The sequence below is a fragment of the Vicugna pacos genome, chromosome 5 (assembly GCF_048564905.1).
Source record: "Vicugna pacos chromosome 5, VicPac4, whole genome shotgun sequence".
NCBI classification, from domain to species: Eukaryota; Metazoa; Chordata; class Mammalia; order Artiodactyla; family Camelidae; genus Vicugna; species Vicugna pacos.
Window position 1 is genome coordinate 66,173,377 of NC_132991.1, and position 19,211 is coordinate 66,192,587.

Sequence of the window (19,211 nt, forward strand, 5' to 3'; positions counted from 1 at the left end):
CCCTTTCCCCTCAACTCCCTCAAATTCTGGGAGTGGGCAAGCAGTGCAACTATCCTGTCTCACCACCGCCCCACTCCAGCAGAACAAAGAGTCTGCCTTGTCTTGACGCCGGTGGGCAGATACACACTCTCTGGCTGTTTGCCTGCATTGCTGGCTCACCACTTTGATGGGAACTCGCGGAGACATCTCATGAATGTAAAGGCGTGGTGACCTGAGATTTGGGGCTTCACGTTTCCTGTGGTAGGCATCACCCGGAGAGGGAAGGCTGATTTGCATTGTTCTTCAAAGGGCAGTCTCCATTCACCCACTAACCAACCAATCAACCACCAACCTTCACTTATTAAGAGGGTTTCCTACGTGCCCCGGAACCATGCAGAGGACTTCAGGAAATGAAGATGTATGGGTCCAGGTGTCTATAATTAAGGCCCTTCAGTGTGGTTCAGAAGCAAAGACTCGCCAAGATAGCATAAAAGACAGTAGGGTGTTACTGGGGGAACTCGAAGTGATGGCTGAGTCCAGGGTAGGGGTTGGGCAAATGGGACTGGGATGCTGCCAGGAGGAAAAGTGTGGGAGTGAGGAGGGGGCTGTGGAATTGAGGCTGATGCAAGGGCAGGAGGTGGGGATGGGGAGTCCTGGCTCCTTTATCTATCTGAAGGATAGGGATGGTTTCAAACATGGTACCTGAGCCTTTTTACTCATACACTGCTCTCTTGGTTTGGGGCTTTAATTCATTTTTATCAGATCCACTGAGGAATTCAAAGGGATTGCCTGATCACAAGTCTTCCAGCCTATATTTCCCTGCAGGAGAGCAGGTCTCAGCCCACCTCCCACCACCAGCTGCTGCAGACCAGCCTTGTGAGAGGAGGAAGGACTCAGGAGTGCCTGAAATGGGGTTTAACAGAATTTGAGTAATCGAGTGAGCAGAGTAGCCACCACTTTACAAATAAACAAACCCCCCCAATTTAACCAAACCTGGTCATTTTCACATTGACATTGCATCTCAGGCTGAACGATCCCCTTGTTTCCTTAGGTCCCCTCAGGTCCCCCAGTTTCCTTCTCTTAGCATCACCAAGAGCTGGGTTAGGTACCCAGTGAAGAGTGATTCAAGGTCTTACCTATTCCTATCATCCTGATTTTCCAGAGCAAAAGACCCGAGGTGGCTAGATATTAAAACATTCCCTGGACTGTCTAGGACCTTCCGCCACCCTGGAAGAGGAGAACGTTCCTTAGCATCCTTGGCAGTAAATTGCAACACTACAGCATGAATGGTGAACAGCCATGCTCAGTCATGAACTGAACCTACTCTAAGGAGCTACGTTTCTCCCCATGGGTCTGGAATGTGGAGCAGAGACACTCTCAGGACGGTCCTGGAAGGAGAGCAGCAGGGGATATGGAGGCGCACTGGACCAGGAGTACTGCCCTGGGAGCAGGCTGCCTCCTTCTCGGCAGAGCTCTGCCCCTCCACCCAGGTACGAGGGCCTGGCTGAGTCACTGACCTCCTGGAGTCTCCGTTTGCCCCTCTGTCAGGTCAGCACAGCTGTTCTTCCCTGGCCGAGATTTCTACCATCTTTACAGGAAGAAAAGGAGAAAACCCTGAGGGTCTTTCTGATGAGGGTTCTCTGAAGAGGGCTGCTGACTGAAGTAGACAAGGAGACTTCAACAGAAAAGAGCTCCCTGCCCCAGTCTTCACCCCGGGTCTGCCCTCTTCAGGACGTGGTCATGTCCTGAAGGCATCCATCTTAAGGTCTGTGTAGAAAAAGAAGACCATGCAAAGGGCAAGTAAGGGGAAGCCATGAGGTTCCATATTTTCAATACTCGCTCTTTTGGCTTGGGAACCAGTCCTGCTAAAAGGCAAGTGAGGAGCTGACAGAGTGAGTAAGTTGTGCCCCAAGTTTTAAGCCTCCACCTTAGCCAAGTCAGGGCTGATAAAACCTTGTGAGAAGCCACTTCGCCCACCAAAATGCAACCAGCCTTTAAAGCAAGCACTGAAGAGACTCTTACACAGGAAATCATGGCGATCATTCATTTTCACAGGTACCAGGTGTCATCGCTTCCACTTTAAAGAGGAAGGAAAGCAGAAACTGCAGTAAGTCATTGAAAAGATCGGTAGTAGAACTGAGAGTCAGCCACATTTTCCACACCTTGTCTGGGGCTGTGATTTATTGGGGATTAGCTCTTGGCCACTGAGAGCCCTTGTTGAGTTGGATTCCAAGTTCCCAAACTCCTTGAGACAGCTAAATCACTGGACCGTTCAGATGGGCGTAGCCTTCAGAAAATTCTCTCAGCCATTTTGTTTGGATCTCAGCAGGAAATGCAACACTGTGGTGTAAATAAATCAGAACTCATGAAGGACTAGGAGATGTTTCTCGGCCCTTCAAAGTGTTTAATTTGGTTTAATCTGTAGTATTGGCTGAAGGTTCTCACTCCCCACCACACTTAATTTCCCTAATTCAGTTTGTTCATCCCAAGTTGCTACGAGGAGCCAAAAGTTCAGATGTAGCATGAAACCTTGCCAAAGCTCCTCTGTTCGAGTCAGGCTACTTGAGAGCCCTTCATCCCATGCTGGGGTTGGACTGGGTTTAGAAACGCCACCAGAAGATCCTCTATCGTAGGTTTTTATCTCTTGAGCTTTAGCCAAATCTATGCAAAGTCATAGAAAAAAATATTCTGGCGTTTTCAAATGGTTTCCAGCTGGAAAAGAAAAGGGGGCTTGGATTTGTGATAGCAGAAGAGTTTGAACGTGATTTTCTATTACTTTTAGTTGAATAATCACGAGGAAACACTGAAAGGGATTGGAAATACCAACTACAACAAAAAGGCTGTGAAATGACCTAATAATACTTCTAAGTGTGGAGGCGGAGGAGCAGCTGAGGCCAGAACGGCTCCACGGAGCCCCCACAATGGCATGAAAACAAGAAAAATGCAGCCAGAGACATGTTTAGCTGTAAACACAGGCTGCATGATTGTGTAGGCTGGAAGAACCCAGCAATGCTAATGGGGGAAAATTCTGGAATCTCTCCTTTGCTCTACGTCTTTGAAAAATCAGAGCTATTCCCCACTACTATAAGTGGCTATGTTATAGGCTATATATGTTATACAAGAAATAGACTCTTCTTTTGTTGGCTACCTACTGTTAGGGTATGAAGGTGGGAAAAAGACAGAAAATTTCAGGAAAAAAGTGTCCCCCTCCCTCATTGCATTCAAATTTTTTTCTTGAGATGTTAGGAAAAGTCTTCTATCTTCACATTTCAAGGAGTTCTTCTATAAGCTTTAACATTTCTCCTCTCGTCCAGTCCCAAGGTTCAAGAAACACCACTCAGATGGAGAGGTTTGGTAGAACAAGTCAAAGGATGGAAGAGAAGAAACAAACCTGCAGCCACTAACTGTGAAAAACAGTATCTTCTTAAAGATTGCCCTCTGTTTTGTTGGTTTTGGGGGGAAAAAAACCCTCTCTATACACATATATCTCACCAAGAGAGTTTGCTGTACTTAAAAGCTGGGCTCTTCTGAAGACAAGGATCCACAATCTTATAATAAGATCTTAGGGGTTCCAAAAAGGAAACTCTGCTCATTCAAGAGATGATTTCCCCCCTAAGCTTGCTGGTGACAGAGAATGGTGGTTATAAACATAGGAGAATAATTCCTCCGAATTTAGGTTTGGTCTCTTGTAAAAATGCAACTACTTGCAGGAAGTAAGCAATTAAGCCTTTGTGTCGGGAATCTGACACACTTTCCTGGCGGGGGGCCTTGGTGGAGGGAGGCAGAGAAGGGGTAAGGATGCCAGAGGAGAAGAAAGGGGGCCACTGAGAGAGGGGGGAAGGCACTGGAAGGGGAGGGCGGAGGCTGAAGATGAACGACACCTGACACAAAGGCGGACAGGTGGAGCAGGTCCTCCGTAGGGAAGAAGAGGGGCGGTGACCCTATCAGGAGTTCAGAGCCAGAAAGAGATGGCGGCGCCAAAGGGCCGGGGCTTCCTGTGGATGGCGTTACTGAGCTCACACCCTTGGTCTGTAGCTGAGGCTGAAGAGGCATCTCGGGGCTCCTCTGACAACCCACACCGGGCCCCGCCTAGGCCCCACGGACTGCCTTCCCACCCCAGCAGCAGCTGGCGGAGCTGCCCTGGAGAAGCAATGCTGAAGGCTGCGCAGGCCCCCAGGGTCTTTGTGCCCCGTCTCCCTGCTCCTTGGTGGCAGAAGAGAGATGCAGAGGGAAGGAAAGGTACTGAACAGACTGTGCTAAAATGAGCCCCCAGCAGGCCGACTGACGATGGGACTTCGGTCAAGTCCACCTCGGGCTCAGGCCTTTGTCCGCACCCCTTCATTCCTGGGGTGGGCCGCTCTCTAGCAAGTTACAGAGAACTCCAGGCCAGCCTCCAGCTGATGAGTCCTGCTGCCTGAGAAAGGACCTGCTGTGGTGGAAAGCCAAGACGCGAATACCCCCACGCCCATTCTCCACCAGAGCCTTTGCCTTCAGGTATGTCAGTTAATGATATTTCAAGGGTTCAGTTTTGCACAATTACACATAGAAGACTAAACAAAGCTTCTGTGTGTGTGTGCTGACATAACTCTAGTTCACCTACACCTCACTCTCCTGCTGTTTGTTTTCCCTGAGCCATCAAGAGTGAAACCCAAGCCTCATGCCCCAGAGGCGGCAGGCCTGGATCTTTGGCAGGTCAGAGAAAGCTTGCAAAGCCCATATATGGCCGTCCGCCCCATCCACCGTGCTCAGAGTCAAAGTCACATTACTATGACATGACCCCACGGTCACAGCACACAGCAGAAATCAGGGGAGAAATGGTGTTTGAACAAATGGGTCCTTTGGCTTCTCTTCCACTTGCCATGCCTTGCTAGAGCCACTTGGGGCTAGCAGCTCTGCCTGCACACTGAAACTGCCCCTTGGAAAACCACCTCATCTCCTAGTACCTTTCCTCGGGTCACATTAGCCCCAAACCCCCTTTGGAAGGAAGCTGGATGCCTCCTTTCAACCAGGCAGGACTGCTCCTTGCAGGGCCATCATGGGGACCTCGGGCTCAAGGCCCCAACCATTGAAGACTTTCTGTTGGCACGTGGGCCTACTTGTGGCTGCTGGAATATTTTAGTCTGCAGCACAATACTGTGCACTGACCTTAAAGGATGTTTTTTACATGAATTTTTTAGTAGAAGACATAAATAAATAACAGCAAGGCACAGCAGTCACTCTTTGAAGAAACCAAGTGGAACTCATTAATCATGGAGAACAGGGCTCTGCCTGTGAAACCCAGGGACAGAATTCACTCCCGAGCCACGGCTGCCCCAGCTCCAGTGAGCTGCCACTTACGATCCGGCCTGCATTCTCCACAAATTGGCATTGAAAAAAAGGCCCTGTGATTAAAATTCCCTTCAGCTAAAATCGCCCAAAGTCTTCTTTTGCAAGCACTCCACCTGCTTTAGAGAAAGAGTCACAGAGATGTGTCTTGTGCACGTGGCAGGCGATACAATGCAGGAAGTCCACTAGTTTGTTACCCTCGCAAATGGAGACAGGTTCACTTTAAAAGGTAAACCTCAGCCATTTTAAGCATCTATTAACGACAAAACAGGCACACCCTTTGACCCAGATAGTCTATCCTAGAGAAACGTGCACAAAGAGGCAACCTCAAGGATGTTCACTGCAGTATTGTTTATCATAGTCAGAAAAACTAGACACAACCTGAATGCCCACCAGTAGGGGAGCAGTTAATAAACTATGGTACGTCAACACAGTACGGAATGCTAGGCAATAGCCAAAAAGGATGGGGTACCCTGTCAGTGTGCACCAAAGTATCCTTGAGCCTTTGTCAAGTGAAAAGAAGCAAGTTATCCAGCAAAGTGAGCAAATGCTGATACCATTTACACAAAACCAAACCAAACTCCAACTAAACCGAACTACCTCATTAGACATGACCATATATACAGAGAACTCCAGGTATAAACCAAGGCCTGCAAATATATACCTTGAACAATTTCTCATGGTTGCCTCTGGCGAGGAGAGTGGGACTGGTTAACAACGACATGGACTTCTGTTTCTTAAAAAAATTATTTGTACTTTTTGAGGATGTAGTCATGTATAACTTGTAAGTTAAAAAGAAAAAAAAAAGAGAGAGAGAGAGAGAGAAGAAACCTAACCAGTTATCATCCTAAAATTTCCCCCAGTGACCTTCTTCAGCATCGATAACCACTCTGGTCACGAGCCTCTAAGCATCGGCGTTTTCCCCACTTAGCCCCAGTCCTATCTCCAGCACATCTGCGGCTGACTCTCAATGGCCTTTCCTATTTTTTGGTCCAATGCCCATGGGACTTTAGCTTTTATTGGGAGTTTGGAGGTCAGTGACAGCAAAGCTCAAGAACAATTACTTTACATGGGAGAGGAGAAGAATTCTGGGTCTCCTGCCTTCTAGGCTTGGGGCAAGAATGGTGTCTGCTGTTTGCCCTGAAGCACTGAGATTCTGCATTGTGCCATGCAGAAACCATGCTGAAAGGGGGAAATTTGGGGGAATTCCTGGATTCTTGTAGCTCTTCTGTGCTCAAGTTAGGAGCCCAACAGAATGCCACACAGTTAGTGCAAACGATCTCTGAGGCCTGTGGCCTGACGCCTTCTAAGGGCACAGGTTTCTGATTATACCTAACCTCTAGACAAACTCCAGTGCACTTGATCTATGTCAGGCTTAATTAAATCCTACACTATTCCTAGCTTTTAATTTATTTATATAAGGCGATCTTTCCCCTGCTGATTATAAGACCATCAGCTGGTGTTCCCCTTGCCCCTCCTTTTCCTCTGGCTGGATTTGTTTTGTGCTTTCTTTGGGCCATCACCGAAGTGGATGAAAGGCAAATTACAGCTGCGGGAGCCCCAGTGATGCGCACAATCAAAGAGAGAAAACAAGCCGCGCCTCCAGATCTGCAGTTTGGCTCAGACGTGGAGCCCACAACCCAGACAAATTAAAACTTAAAAATGAAGCTCTGTTCATCAAAGATTACAGAAAGGCCACAACGTTTGTGCAAAACAACTGCAGAGTCAGCGAAGAGAGGTGATGAGAACCAACAGTGGGCCACAGCTGACTGGCCGGGCTGCAGGGGTCTGCGCTAGGAGGGCAGATCTCCCTTCAGCTGCAAGAACCCACATTTAAACCGTCACAAAGTGCCAGGTAGGCGCCAAGACAGGCCATACTGGGCCTTGACATCTGGTGTTTATGATCCATGGAAATACAGTTTATGTACCATTTATGCTTGGGTTAGGTCTGAAATACCATACTGATAACAGTGCTGTTTTTGTTGCCTAAGATTAGAGTCCTGCTCTTTGGGGGACGAGAGAGAACCTGTAGAATTAGCCTCGGGATTAGAAGCAAGGCAGGAAAGGCAGTGATGAAATTCTCAAAGGTGGCTCCAAAACCAGTAATGCTAATGGAGCGCAAGTGATGGCTAATTGAATTCACTCTGGCATATTTGGCCCCAGGCCAGTTCATGAAAATGTTGACTGAGCCTGGCTCTTTGCTTGAAATACATGCTTCTGAGATTCTTTCATTTCATCCTTTACTAATGGGAACAAATGGCTTTAAGGATAACCAAGTGCTATGTAGACAAAATGGGTAATGGCCCTGGTCATGAGAGGAACAAACAGTGCTCTAATCGTGGACATTCTGCTCTATTCTCCTGCCGAGGACAGGTAGTGACATCTATGCTGAGCCTTCTGGACTGACAGAGCTTTCTGTAAGACCTACAAACCCAGAAGCCTGTTTCCTTGAGCATCACTTGAGCGGGTTTTATAGCTGCAAAAAGCACTCCTTCCCGAATCCTCTAGTGAGGAAGAAAAGCAGGACTCTGGCAGAAATAGGGTCTCCTGGACGTGGACCTTTAAGGATGGTTCTTAGACGCTGAGGAAGGCTCCTGGGTCGATGGGATGCTTCTAATGTACCCCATGAATAGGGGGTGGTGGAAAATCCTTCCACAACCTCTTTCTGAGCACCATCTAGAAACACTGAACAGCTAAGAGGCTGTCTTTCTGAAATTTTTTTTGCCCCCAATCCTCCTCTGATAGAAATATTTTTTATAACTATATTACTAACTACCCAAGAAAGAGAAGCAAAAGAAAAATACTTGTCAACAAGATCTGGTTTTTTGAGTAAAATTTCCCAAGTTCCTCTCCTCAAAGTTTTTAATAGAATGTTCTTTTTATAAAATGTTCCACCATGATATTTCCAGGTTTGCAGGAATCATGTAATTATCTTCATTATTTGCTCCAGAAATGAAGTCTGGAATCTCTTCGAGCCTTGAACATGCTACAAGTTCCCGTTTTGTCTGGGAAACTGCTCATAAATTGGAGCTCAACGTCCCCATGGAGGTAATAATTTTGTAGGCAAGGGGTAAGATGTCGCCACTTCTTGAAAGGAAGCTGTCTCCGCAGCGCTGAGGACATGACTCAGCCTCGCTGCTCCCACTCCCCAAGGGGCCCTTTGAAAGTAGAGTCCAATCTCCGGGGATTTGCCATCAAGCGAAATTTTGTGGAATCACATGGAGCAATTTAGCACTTAGCAACTTTTGCAAAATCCCACACCAATCATAAAAGTTGGCTCAGCTGCACAAATTGGATAAAACTCCTAACAAGCAGTCATAAAAATAAAAGAAGGAAAAGCTGGCATTCAGCCGCAGGGAGAAAACCCACCTGCCTCCCACAGACACGCCCTGTGGCTCACAGGGCGATGTGTAAACTTGGGAAACATCAGTTCGTTCAAAGCCTACATTTCAACTTTGTTCTCACAAGCAAAGGTGAAAAAAAAAATCCCAGATGTTTGTATAAAAATATCATCATTTTATTACATTCCACACAATACATTTTCAAAGAGTTTCCAACGTCCACAAGTTATTTTGACACACAGGCAACTGAGCGATGCAAGAGATGTCACAGTTATAGGGCGAGGGGTTAAGAATAGGAAGTAAAAATCTTTACGTTTTCTTGTTGTTCTTTGGTAATTTTTGACTATTTAGGTGTTTACTTGCCTGCTAGTTTCCTTGTAAAGACAGGGTCTTTTTAAACACTGGATATCAACCTCAGCAATATTACTGGATTTCCTATCCTCTTCTGGCTTTAATCCCAAACATGTAGGACAAGGGAAAAGACAATTTTACTTTATTTTCAGCATTTCATTTTGTCAATGGCAATGCTACAGTTCTTTTTTCTTTTTCTTTTTCTGCCTTCACTGGCAATGAGGGAATAGCAATTATTAGCGTAATATCGCAGAAGGGATTTTTACCCTAAAGGTAAGGGTTTCCCACCTGGAGCTGTTAACATGAAAGCTCCACTAAGGCAAAAATTTTACCGGCCTGAGCTAGACCTTCAATTCATTCATTCATTTATATTTTAATAGTTGCTACCACCCCTTTGTCTTCTGAGAAGCAATTCTAAACACATGCATGCATGCATTCACCTGTCCAGTCTATTTTTCTTCTCCCTCCAGGAAGTACAGAATTTTGCTTTTTAAAGCTGCAAGGCATGACATTTTATAGAAGAGCTGCCCTTTTAGCATAGTACCTGGATAATACTATGAGAATTGCTGGGGTCAAGAGAGAGACACACACACACACAGAGAAAGAGAAGCGTGACATCCCTAGCTGAACTGCATCATGGGATTCACAAAGATTCGAGCAATCTCATCTTCTCAACGACAGCATGTACATAAAGATGATGCCACATGGGGCATCAGATAAAGATACAGCAAATTCACAAAGTTCTTGTCCTCTTCTTTCAAAGAAGGGAAATCCCCAAGGGTATATGATAACTCAGTTGCTACACTGGCTGGATTTTCTAGCTGAGATTTCCTGACACCACGCATCCGTGGGGCACCTATCGGGATGTCAGTCATTTCAAGGGAATGCCTGGCACCAAACGCACGACTGGATATGGATACCTGAGATAAAAAGCCTTAGTGACTGGCAGGGAAGTCATCACAAGGCATCCACGGTATCCTGCCACCCCTCCTCCCTTTCCCCATCTTTCCTTCCCCATCTTCAGCTGGGGTAAGACATTTCTTGAAATCTCAAGGTAGCTCATGCTCTAGCCTTTCATCTTTTTTCTTGGCAGGGCTGCTGTGGTTGAGACAGAGTAGCTCTTTGAAATAGAATAAGAGTGGGAGAGCACCGTTCTTTCAGGAGGATGAAACAAACCAGATGCAAAAGTGAGTGTGTGTGCGTTGGAGAGACCTATGTGGATATACCGAAAGAATGCTGAAAGTCTCTCACTCCCAAGCAGCCCAAAAAAATCATTAGTATTTTGTTCTCAGAAGGTACCTGGAGGCTTTCGGCCCAGGCAACCATCTTTGGAAAGAATCTTATACTTCCCCAGTGGATTCCTAGCAGGAGGTGAGAAGTAAGCACCCACAAGGCTGAGCCCCAGGACACTGAGAATCTCGTTAAAACATGCATTTTCTAATGAAATTGACTTCATTATTGAATCCATCCTTCATACAGTACCATTAGGCAATTTATCTCTAACATCCCTCTCCCTGCGTTGCTTAGAGAGGACAAATGGGCAGCAACGGATTTATCTTCATTATACCTTCTCCTGACCATGCAGCAACATCTGGAAATGCCAGGCCAGCCTATGAGGGCGTATTTGCCAGATGCCATGAATGCTCTAAGGGGTAGCACATTGGTACACTTAAAAATATGGTAACTTTTTATTTTCTCGTAATATTCAAAGAAGTCAGGTGAACAGCCTTATATTTTAGTGGCTATAGATTCGGGCACACATTAACACCATGAAAAGAAAGCAAATGATCCCTTTTCCCCCATATTTTACAAATGCTATTACAATGACCAATATAATACCAAAGAAGATGTTTTTTTAACCTTCATACTCAACCCCATCCCAAGCAGGGCACAAAGAATGCCCGGGGAGAGGAGATTTTTTTAAAGACAACGTTTCAGTCCTGTTCTCCTCCACCTCCTCCTGCTCCCAACTTAACAGGCTACTGCTGTTCCTACATCAGTCTCAGATCTGTTTTTCTCTATGACTTCTTCTAAGATTGGACTTAACCGATAAAAGCTAAACATTCATTATGAGCTTCTCTTTATAAGGCCACATGAGACAGCTTTGCTTCAGGGCTGGAAGGAGAGGAGTCCCGCCTGCACCCAATGGCTGTTACCTTGTTACTTCAAAGATGCCAGAGACATGACAAGGGGTCGTGTCTGAGTGCACTGGGGGAACCCTTCTCTTGGGTCAGGCGGGCTGGGCATGGGGATAGGGATGGGAGAGCCACGTTTCCTTTCACGTGGCCTCGAGTTTTTAGGTACCTGGGGATGACAATGGTAGCCAACAGAAAGCCAGCCAGAGCTAGATAAGGCAACAAAAAGCTTCAATCTCTTCTCCAAGTAAACAAAACTAGTACAGTATATTATTTTCTGGAACATGTACCCCCCCGGAGAAGCAACACAAGAGTTAAAGGGGGCCCTCTCTGAACACACCCACACACTCCCCCCAACCTCAGTGAGCCAGTCTCTCTCTCACATCCACGCACACACAGAGAGATTCACACACGCAAATGTCTACTATGTACAAACACACAGACCGGGTTTCCCCTCAAGTCTCCTGGCGGACTGCCCATCGAGAGGAGGGATGGGATAAGGCAAGGGGAAGAAACAGGGAACCAGTCTCTGGAAGGAAACCAGCTGAACCTTGAGTTGTGAAGTGCTTAGGGGAGTATCTCTTCTCATATTCCAAGATGCAGCATTAGAGTTGGGGTTGATCGGTTTGGAATCAACAAAAAGAAAAAAAAAAAAAAAAGAACCCAAGGAGAATGGTCGGGATGGATAAGAGCGCACAGGGTTTGGGCCCCGAGAGAGGTGTCTGAGAGTTCACAAAGAGACTAGGCGAGGAGAAAAAAGTGCAAAATCGAGGCAACGTGTCTGCAGTCTTTCTTGTTTGTTTTGGGTGCTGTTCTTGCTTCGGCCCTCAGCAGTGTGAGCTGCGGTCTTGTTCTAGTTTAATGGTTAGGGTGGGCTCCACCGCCAGAGGGGCCCCGTTGGTGTAGTGGGAGGTTTTGTAGGTGATGGAGTGATCAGTCTTCTTGGCCGCATAGCGGAACCGGTGGTAGTGGAGTACCAGGGCCAGCGCGACGGAGACCAGCACCAGCACGGCGCCCCCGGCGGCCATAACGTAATACCAGTAGGCTGGGATGGGCTGCACGGGCACCGTGTCCACTGTGGGCTCGGTCCCTGGTAGGAGGGTGCCCCCTGGTGGAGAGACACAGAAGAGTGTTGCTAGGCTGAGAGCATGCAGACTAATCAAAAACTAATTAAAAAAAAAAAGAAAAGAAACATACATGCTTTGGAGTGGATAGGGAAGGGCACACGGAATAAGATGGTACTGCGTATTTAGTGTGTTCCAAGCACTTTTCAGTGATCGACATTATTTCCTACTTACAACCTTATGAGAGGTAGGTACGGTACAGACCCATTTTACAGATAAGGAAATAGAGGTTCCGAGAGGTTAAATGAACAGTAGTTATTCAGCAAGTAAACAGTAAGTATTATATTCAATCAAGAGCTGCATGATTACAAAACTTCTTTCTGTTAAACAATAATTACTCTATGACATATAGAAGCATTATGATTCACACATATCACACACACACATGAATACATGCAGGTAAGTGATGCTGACGTGACTTCTGGGATTCCATAGGACTGATTCTCTGAATGGGTGGAAATACAGTATTTGGCCTGGCTAGCCAGCATTCTCAAACAATGTATTAATTAATTGGGCTGGCTAGACTTGAAGGTGAATTCCACTCTGGTTTGCCAAGGCTTCCATGCCCATTGAAATCAGCCTGGTCTTGTTTAAACAGGTCAGTTACCACTGTCAAGCCATGACTAACGCAGCTTCATTTTTTTTTTAATTCAATGGAAGATTAAAAAAGCTGATTGGAAGAATGTTGCAAGCAAAAAATGCGGGCACAAAATGACAGTAGGTATGTGAGAGCGAGAGTGAGTAAGTGAGAGTAAAGGGAGGGAGATCATTCTAATCACGGAAAAGACAGCGGAGGGAAGAGAAGCTAGCGGAGGATTGGGAAGGCAACTACATGCACTGGCCAGCCTCTGGTTGCCATGGAGATGATGTAGTCGACTAAAGCCCAGGGTAACTCTAGGGGAAGACTGGCTGGAGTCCCACTTGATGCAAAACAGTGCTACAACTTGATTCTCCCAATGATGTACATCAGAGGAGAATCTGGCCCAGGATGGGACCAGGAGCTTTTGAGCTTGCCAAAACTGGACATGATCTTTACTTCTGAAAAATGATGTATGCTTAACCTATGAAAAATTCCTCCCTAGCTGCTTACAGCAAGTGGTGGTGGCCAGAAAGATGCATCCTCTCTATCCACGGGATATCCCAGGTAAGGAACCCTCTCTGTGCACCAGTGGTCCCACTCTGTGGGTGTTTCTCTGCCCAAGATGTAGACAAGGCTCATTTATACTTTCATGCCTCCCTCATGAGACCCCCGAACTCCTCAAGCAGAAGGATTCGCTCTCAGCCTGGTTTCTACCTCAGGGTATGCACCGCGAAGGTGCTCCCTAAGTGCTCTTGATGAAAAGACTGAACTGAGGTGACGACCCCTATTTCTGAGTCAGTATTCCCCGACTCCTGCAGCCTGAACACCAGAGCTCCTCTCTTTGATTTGGGGAATAGCTGAGGGGTGAGTCAGACCTTTTGATGTCTCCTCAGAAGTGCTAGGAAAATGAGAGCATTTTACTTGGAAAAGCTTTTAGAGCCTGCCCACCTTCCTGGCTCTCAGTCACTGGTTCCTCTAGTTTAAGGGGCCCCCTTCTGCTGAGGTGCAGTGTTCGTTGGTGCCTCTCGGGCCATCAGCAGTGCCACGGCGTTGGAGACGCTGTGACAAGCATGTGTCACCTGGGCAGCCACATCCACAGCTCCTGAGGTGGCAAGGATCCCAGAACCCCAGGATCCCTTTCTACACTGTCTCCTTCATTACCCCTACTGTGTTTCTTTATTCCCAAACTACTATCTTTTAATAATTTCATTACTGTGGCTGAGAAAGCTCCCTCCCTCCCTCTCTCCTCCTCTCTCTTTGTGACCATATTGAAAATTATGCATAGAAACAGAGAGAAAGAGAAAGCAAGGCACTGAGAACAGCTCCTGGAAATGGCCAGCTTGCCAGTCACAGTGAACTAGTGTCGACTCATTATTCAGGTCACTAAGGGTATCTGCTGCCTGGCAACCATCCCGCCGTTGGATCTTCATGTGGGCTCAGAAGAACGCGCGAGAAACAACAAAGTGTGCGGGGATGGGCTCCACGTTCCTCCCCAAAGGGTATCCTCGGCTCTGCCTTCGATTTGGCTCCACCGTGAGGCCCAGTCTCTAACAAGGCTGCAGCTCACCCGCGAGGGGAAAGGAAGGCGGGGAGCCCACGGGGACGAGCTCCCCAACAAAGCACCTGACCAGGCCGTGGAGCAGAAGCACAGTTTTTCCAGGCAGAAAACAGTCACAACAACACAGTTTCAGGTCAGAGATCTGCTTTCCTTCAGCCAAAATGCTGGTTTTCAATATTAAAAACATCCCCTGGGGGCTCAAAGAGCCAGGGCCTTCATGCTATTCCTAGAGTGTTGCTTATGACAAAGGTGGGGCACTGTGTGGGGATGCTCCAGGGGAGCCGCTGGAGGAAGGAGAGCTCACAGGACGTGGATTCCATATTCTGAATCAGAGGGAGACCCCTGGGCTCGAGTTCTGCTCTGCTTTGGAAGACAAACTCCGCTTTAGGTATAAGACCCTCTTCCCCTTCCCTGCCAGTGCTCCCCTCCCCCGAAATGATTGCCGTGTAGAAAATTTGAGCAACAAAAGCTATTCGGAGGACACCATACTGGTTCCTTAAACGTTTTCCCTGTATATTTGAAGAAATGAGAAAACACACTATGTGAATTTATGCTTTTAAAGTCAAGGGAGTTAGAAGAGAAGATACAGCTAATAGCCATCTTCCCATCCCCCTCAAGCTGTTTTTGGTGACCTGCAGTTGGGGTCCAGAGTTTCTTAGAATATTCTCCAGAGCTAAAGATTCTCAATTCCCACAGGCCAGTGGACTGCCGGTTTGGAATCTGGCTCTGTGGCTGCTTCAAGGGCTGTATGCTAATGAGGCTGTAGCTTGCCAGGCAGAGAAAAGGAAGGTGATAGGTCAACAGGGGTCAATCCCTTTCCAAATCATCCTCCCAGATAACAGCAGCAATCCAGGGAACGTCAGCTGGGTGGATGGATGGATGGATGGATGGACGGGTGGACAGATGAGTGGAGGCATGCATGCTGGACCAACATTGGCGGAATCCCTGGAAAAATGCTGATGGCCTAATGGTACTTCACAGAATAGTTATTCTTGGAAAGTGCTACATTCTCTTAGCTCATACTGTGCCTCTATGTCAAATCGCAAAAAAGGTGCCCCCTTCGGGCCGATGCTGCCTGCACCACGTGTCCAGGTTGGTAAGTGGCCATATTTTAGCCCCATTTGCCCCCTCAGCCATATGGGATGGCTGGGCCATTGCTTCACAACACAGTAGCCTGGGCCATGTCCCCCAGGATGGGAGAAAGAACACAGGTGATGACGTCAACCTTGTCCAGCACTGATGATGTGCTGAATGAAAGTCCCCTTTGATTGCTCTAACTTCCCCCACTTACTCACATACCTTTTTCCCCCTAGTTGGAAAATGCTTTCAACTCCTGTTCTTTTTTTTTAAAATTAATTTCCACCTTCTAATTCTCCACAAAGTTTTCCCATTGTGTGAGATAATGAGAAACAGACATTTAAATAGTCAATAACTCCAACTGTATTTGCAAGATTGAGCAGGCTTCCATCTGTAAAAGTTCTGAGCTCCCTGGAGAAAGGGGCAAGGTGAAGGTGGAGAAGTTGAATTTTGAGAAATAATAAATTCTACGAAGCCATGCATGGGAGGAAAACAAGGGGAAAAAATAACACCATAGGTAGGTTCCTCCTATTCCTATTATGCAAATAGGGTAACCGAATTAACAAGCCATTGGGAAATGTGACCCTGACCACAGCTGGAATGAGGGAACACTTCCTGGGTGCTGGGCTTTGGCCTCACGTGAATCATCTTTATTCCTCAGGACTCTCAGATGGAAGAGCTGAGCACCTGAGAGAAGAAGTGATTTTTCTCCCAGTTTCCCTGGAGGAAAGTTCAGGAGGAGGGCAGAACAGCACACAGTGAAACCCTAGAGACGGCCCTGAGCCCTCTTAGGGAGGTCACGCCGCTGGGAAGCGGCAGGCTCAGGACGGGAAGCCGGAAGCACGTGGACCAAATCCTCAGCCTGTGCTGGGCCTCAAGGCTCAGATAACCGAATCTGGCTCACTGCCTGTTTCTGCACATTTTGGAACACAGCCAGCCACGCTCGTTACGTATGGCTTATGGCCGGCCGCTTTTGTGCTACAGGGGCAGAGGTGAGTACCAGCGACACAGAGGGTCCTAAAGGCCAGCATATTTACTATCTGTCCTTTTACAGAAAACGTGCGCAGGGCCTTGTTCTAACCACGAAGGGCTGTAGCAGGAAGCAGCTCTCTCCCTTTCTGCCTCTGCCTTCTGTCTGAACCTGAGGACTGGCTCTGTCAAGTCCTCACTGAGTCACTGAAGAGAGAAAGCATCTCCCACAGCTAAGTGTATGAAATGTCCTCCGGACCTGGAGGAGTCACCCAGGTTTCCAAACGAAAAGTTTCGAAAGACCCCAGAGGTAAATCATCTCTCTCAGAAGGGGAAAAAAAAGGCTCATTGCAAATAAGAAGTGTTTTAGGTCTGGGCTGCCAGCAGTCTTTTATGTGTAGGTTGAAAGTGAAGTCCCAGCTGAAGGGGCATTTTGGATAAAAGGGGCATTTGAGATTCAGCAAGCAAAAGAGAAGACTGGCTCCTCTAGGAGAGTTTACAGAAGAGAATAGAAGAATGTGGCCACGCCCACCGATCTGTTTGGAAGAAGAATGTAAAAGCACAACATGTCCCTGAGAAACGGCTCCTTCGGTTTGCCCTACAAGCAGCGTATGAAAGATCATCGGAAGGTTTCCACTAGTTTAGCAGAACCTGTGCTGATGCCCCACATCTGTCTAAAACGCCTCCTAATTCAGATGCTGAAGTCTCGGACACTTCTCTGTATGGTGGCACTTAGGCTCCTTCTTTTCAACTAAGGCTTTTCTGTTGTTGGAGAGAGGAAAAAATGTCCCTCTCCCCTTAGAGAAACTGATGTGGGCAGCTATCCAGATGAGTGGTAAACTTGTGGAGGGGATGTGTCAGGCTTCTGTGAGGCAAACCTCACAAAGGATGCCTCGGTGTCCCCTTAGGTTAGCCGTGGCAGCCGGACAGTTAGCGGTTCACACGCGTCTCATATCCAGGCTTCCTAGCTCAGCAACACCAAGCCCGAACCTGGCAGCTGGGGGCGTCAGGGGGAGAGTGCCAGGGTGGAGTCACGCACCACAGCTGCCTAGCTGGAGCCCTGGCAGGGTTCACGAATACTTCTCTGCCTTTCATCAGAGGGTTACGGAACGCCATTTAACCCTCACCGCATCTCGGAAGTGCTTCTGGTAGAGAGGGTCCTGGGAGGAAGAGAAGCCACAGAGAGAGGGAATTTGAGGCCAACCCCAGGTCATGTGCCCTGGGATGGGGTCATCACGCTGGTGGGCAAAGCCCTGGGGAGACAGCTGATGGAGATCGGGACGAGGGTGGGGATGGAAGAAGAGACAGGTAGGGGTGGGAAAGGGTGGAGGTGGGCCAGTTGGTACCAAATAATCAGAACTGAAAACCTGATGTACAGGGTCAAACCCAGGCCAGCCCTGTCATTATCCCCAAATGGGTCCCCCCTGTGCCCACAAGACAGCCTGCGATGTTCGCTGTCTCCTGGTGTTACCTGGACGAACACCGCAGAGGACTGCAGAGAGTGAAACCCAGAGACGGGCCCCACAGCCCTCAGAACTGGTCTGAGATAAAACCCACGGTCACAGCCGTGAACAGGAGCTACTGATGTTCCTTTTAGTATCCATCCGTGGTAGACACAGTGCTTCGGAATCCTTCCCTCAAGCTACCACCCGTGCCTGGGATTTCCACGGGTCTCTAACGGGTAGGGCACCAGACTGTCTCTCTGCTCCTGCTTTGTTCAAAGCCCACAGCTTCTAACAGGAACAAGAACTCTTGCTTTTACTGCGACCTGCTGAAAATAACCCCCTGGTTAACAACGGAAGAACTCTGATTATGGGCCTTATATATGTTTACTGGCTTCTTTATTATTCTTTTTTACTTTTATTGAAAAAAGAAAGTATTGGTTGAGAAAAAGTAATCCATCACCTTAATTACACCACTTTTCGGTTCCTTCCCCCGCCTTTCCTTTACACAGATTTTCATTTGTTAAAGCTCAAATTCTAGAAAAAGATGCATGACGGCACTATGTTTATAGCCAGTGCTTAAAAAAAATGAAAAAAGGAAAAAAAATGCACACCCAGTCTACTTTGTTTAGAACAAGAAAAAGTCTTTTTAAACATCACATGACAACACAGCTTATTCATTCTCTCTCCTTGTCCCTTTTCTCCACGTTTCTCTTTTTCTCCATGACTTGTTTCTCTTCATACTGACTCATACCCCGGATACAATCAAAGTATACACACCAGGCAGAAAACACAAGGCGACTTGAATAAAAAGAAAATGTTTCATGGCAAGAAATGAGTAAGAGGCAGAAAATGAAAGACACTTCAAAATATAAAAGATTAAGGCAATCTAATATGACCCGGTCCAGAGGCCACTTTTATTGCATTCTTGTAAAGATCTACCTTGTATACATTGGTCTCTTCTAAACAATAAGAGTACTTCTCTCTCATGGCTAATTTATAATGGAAAAGAAAGCAACCCAAGTTAAAAAAAAACAACCCAACATGCTCACAATGTGTACGCCTGTTGTTAATAGGGTTTCACCATCAACTTTCCAGATCCTGCCTGGCCAAACCTGATATCTCTGTTTCTCTTTTTGAGTGAAAAGGCTGATTTAATCCCCAAAGCATCTGCGCTTCCACCAAGCGAGGGCTGCCGCTGCCCTGAACAGGGGAGGTCACTAGGTTAGACAGAGCAAATGGTCCTCTTTCCCCTCCCAGATGGAAGGCTTCGCCAAGTCAGAACAGAGGTGCAGGCTGAGGTCAGAGGGGCCTCAGCCCCAAAGACGCC

General features: G+C 47.2%; 1 protein-coding gene and 1 long non-coding RNA gene across 6 annotated transcripts in view; one reads left to right on the plus strand and one right to left on the minus strand.

The window, feature by feature from the left end:
* The window catches only part of NRP2 (neuropilin 2), a 111,759-nt gene that overhangs the window by 8,470 nt on the left and 84,078 nt on the right, over positions 1 to 19,211 (minus strand). For 2 of the 5 annotated variants that reach the window (XM_072961406.1, XM_072961407.1), the window contains exon 16: positions 11,910 to 12,239. The exons of the other annotated variants lie outside the window; for them this stretch is intronic. In XM_072961406.1, the coding sequence (XP_072817507.1) occupies positions 11,959 to 12,239 (281 nt within the window). In that variant the 3' untranslated portion in view covers positions 11,910 to 11,958. Of the gene's footprint in view, positions 1 to 11,909; positions 12,240 to 19,211 lie in introns of those variants that run through there. 5 annotated transcript variants of the gene reach the window in all.
* On the plus strand, positions 12,278 to 18,261 carry LOC140696443 (uncharacterized). The gene is made up of 2 exons (XR_012072787.1): positions 12,278 to 14,526; positions 16,132 to 18,261. It is a non-coding gene; the product is annotated as an uncharacterized lncRNA (long non-coding RNA).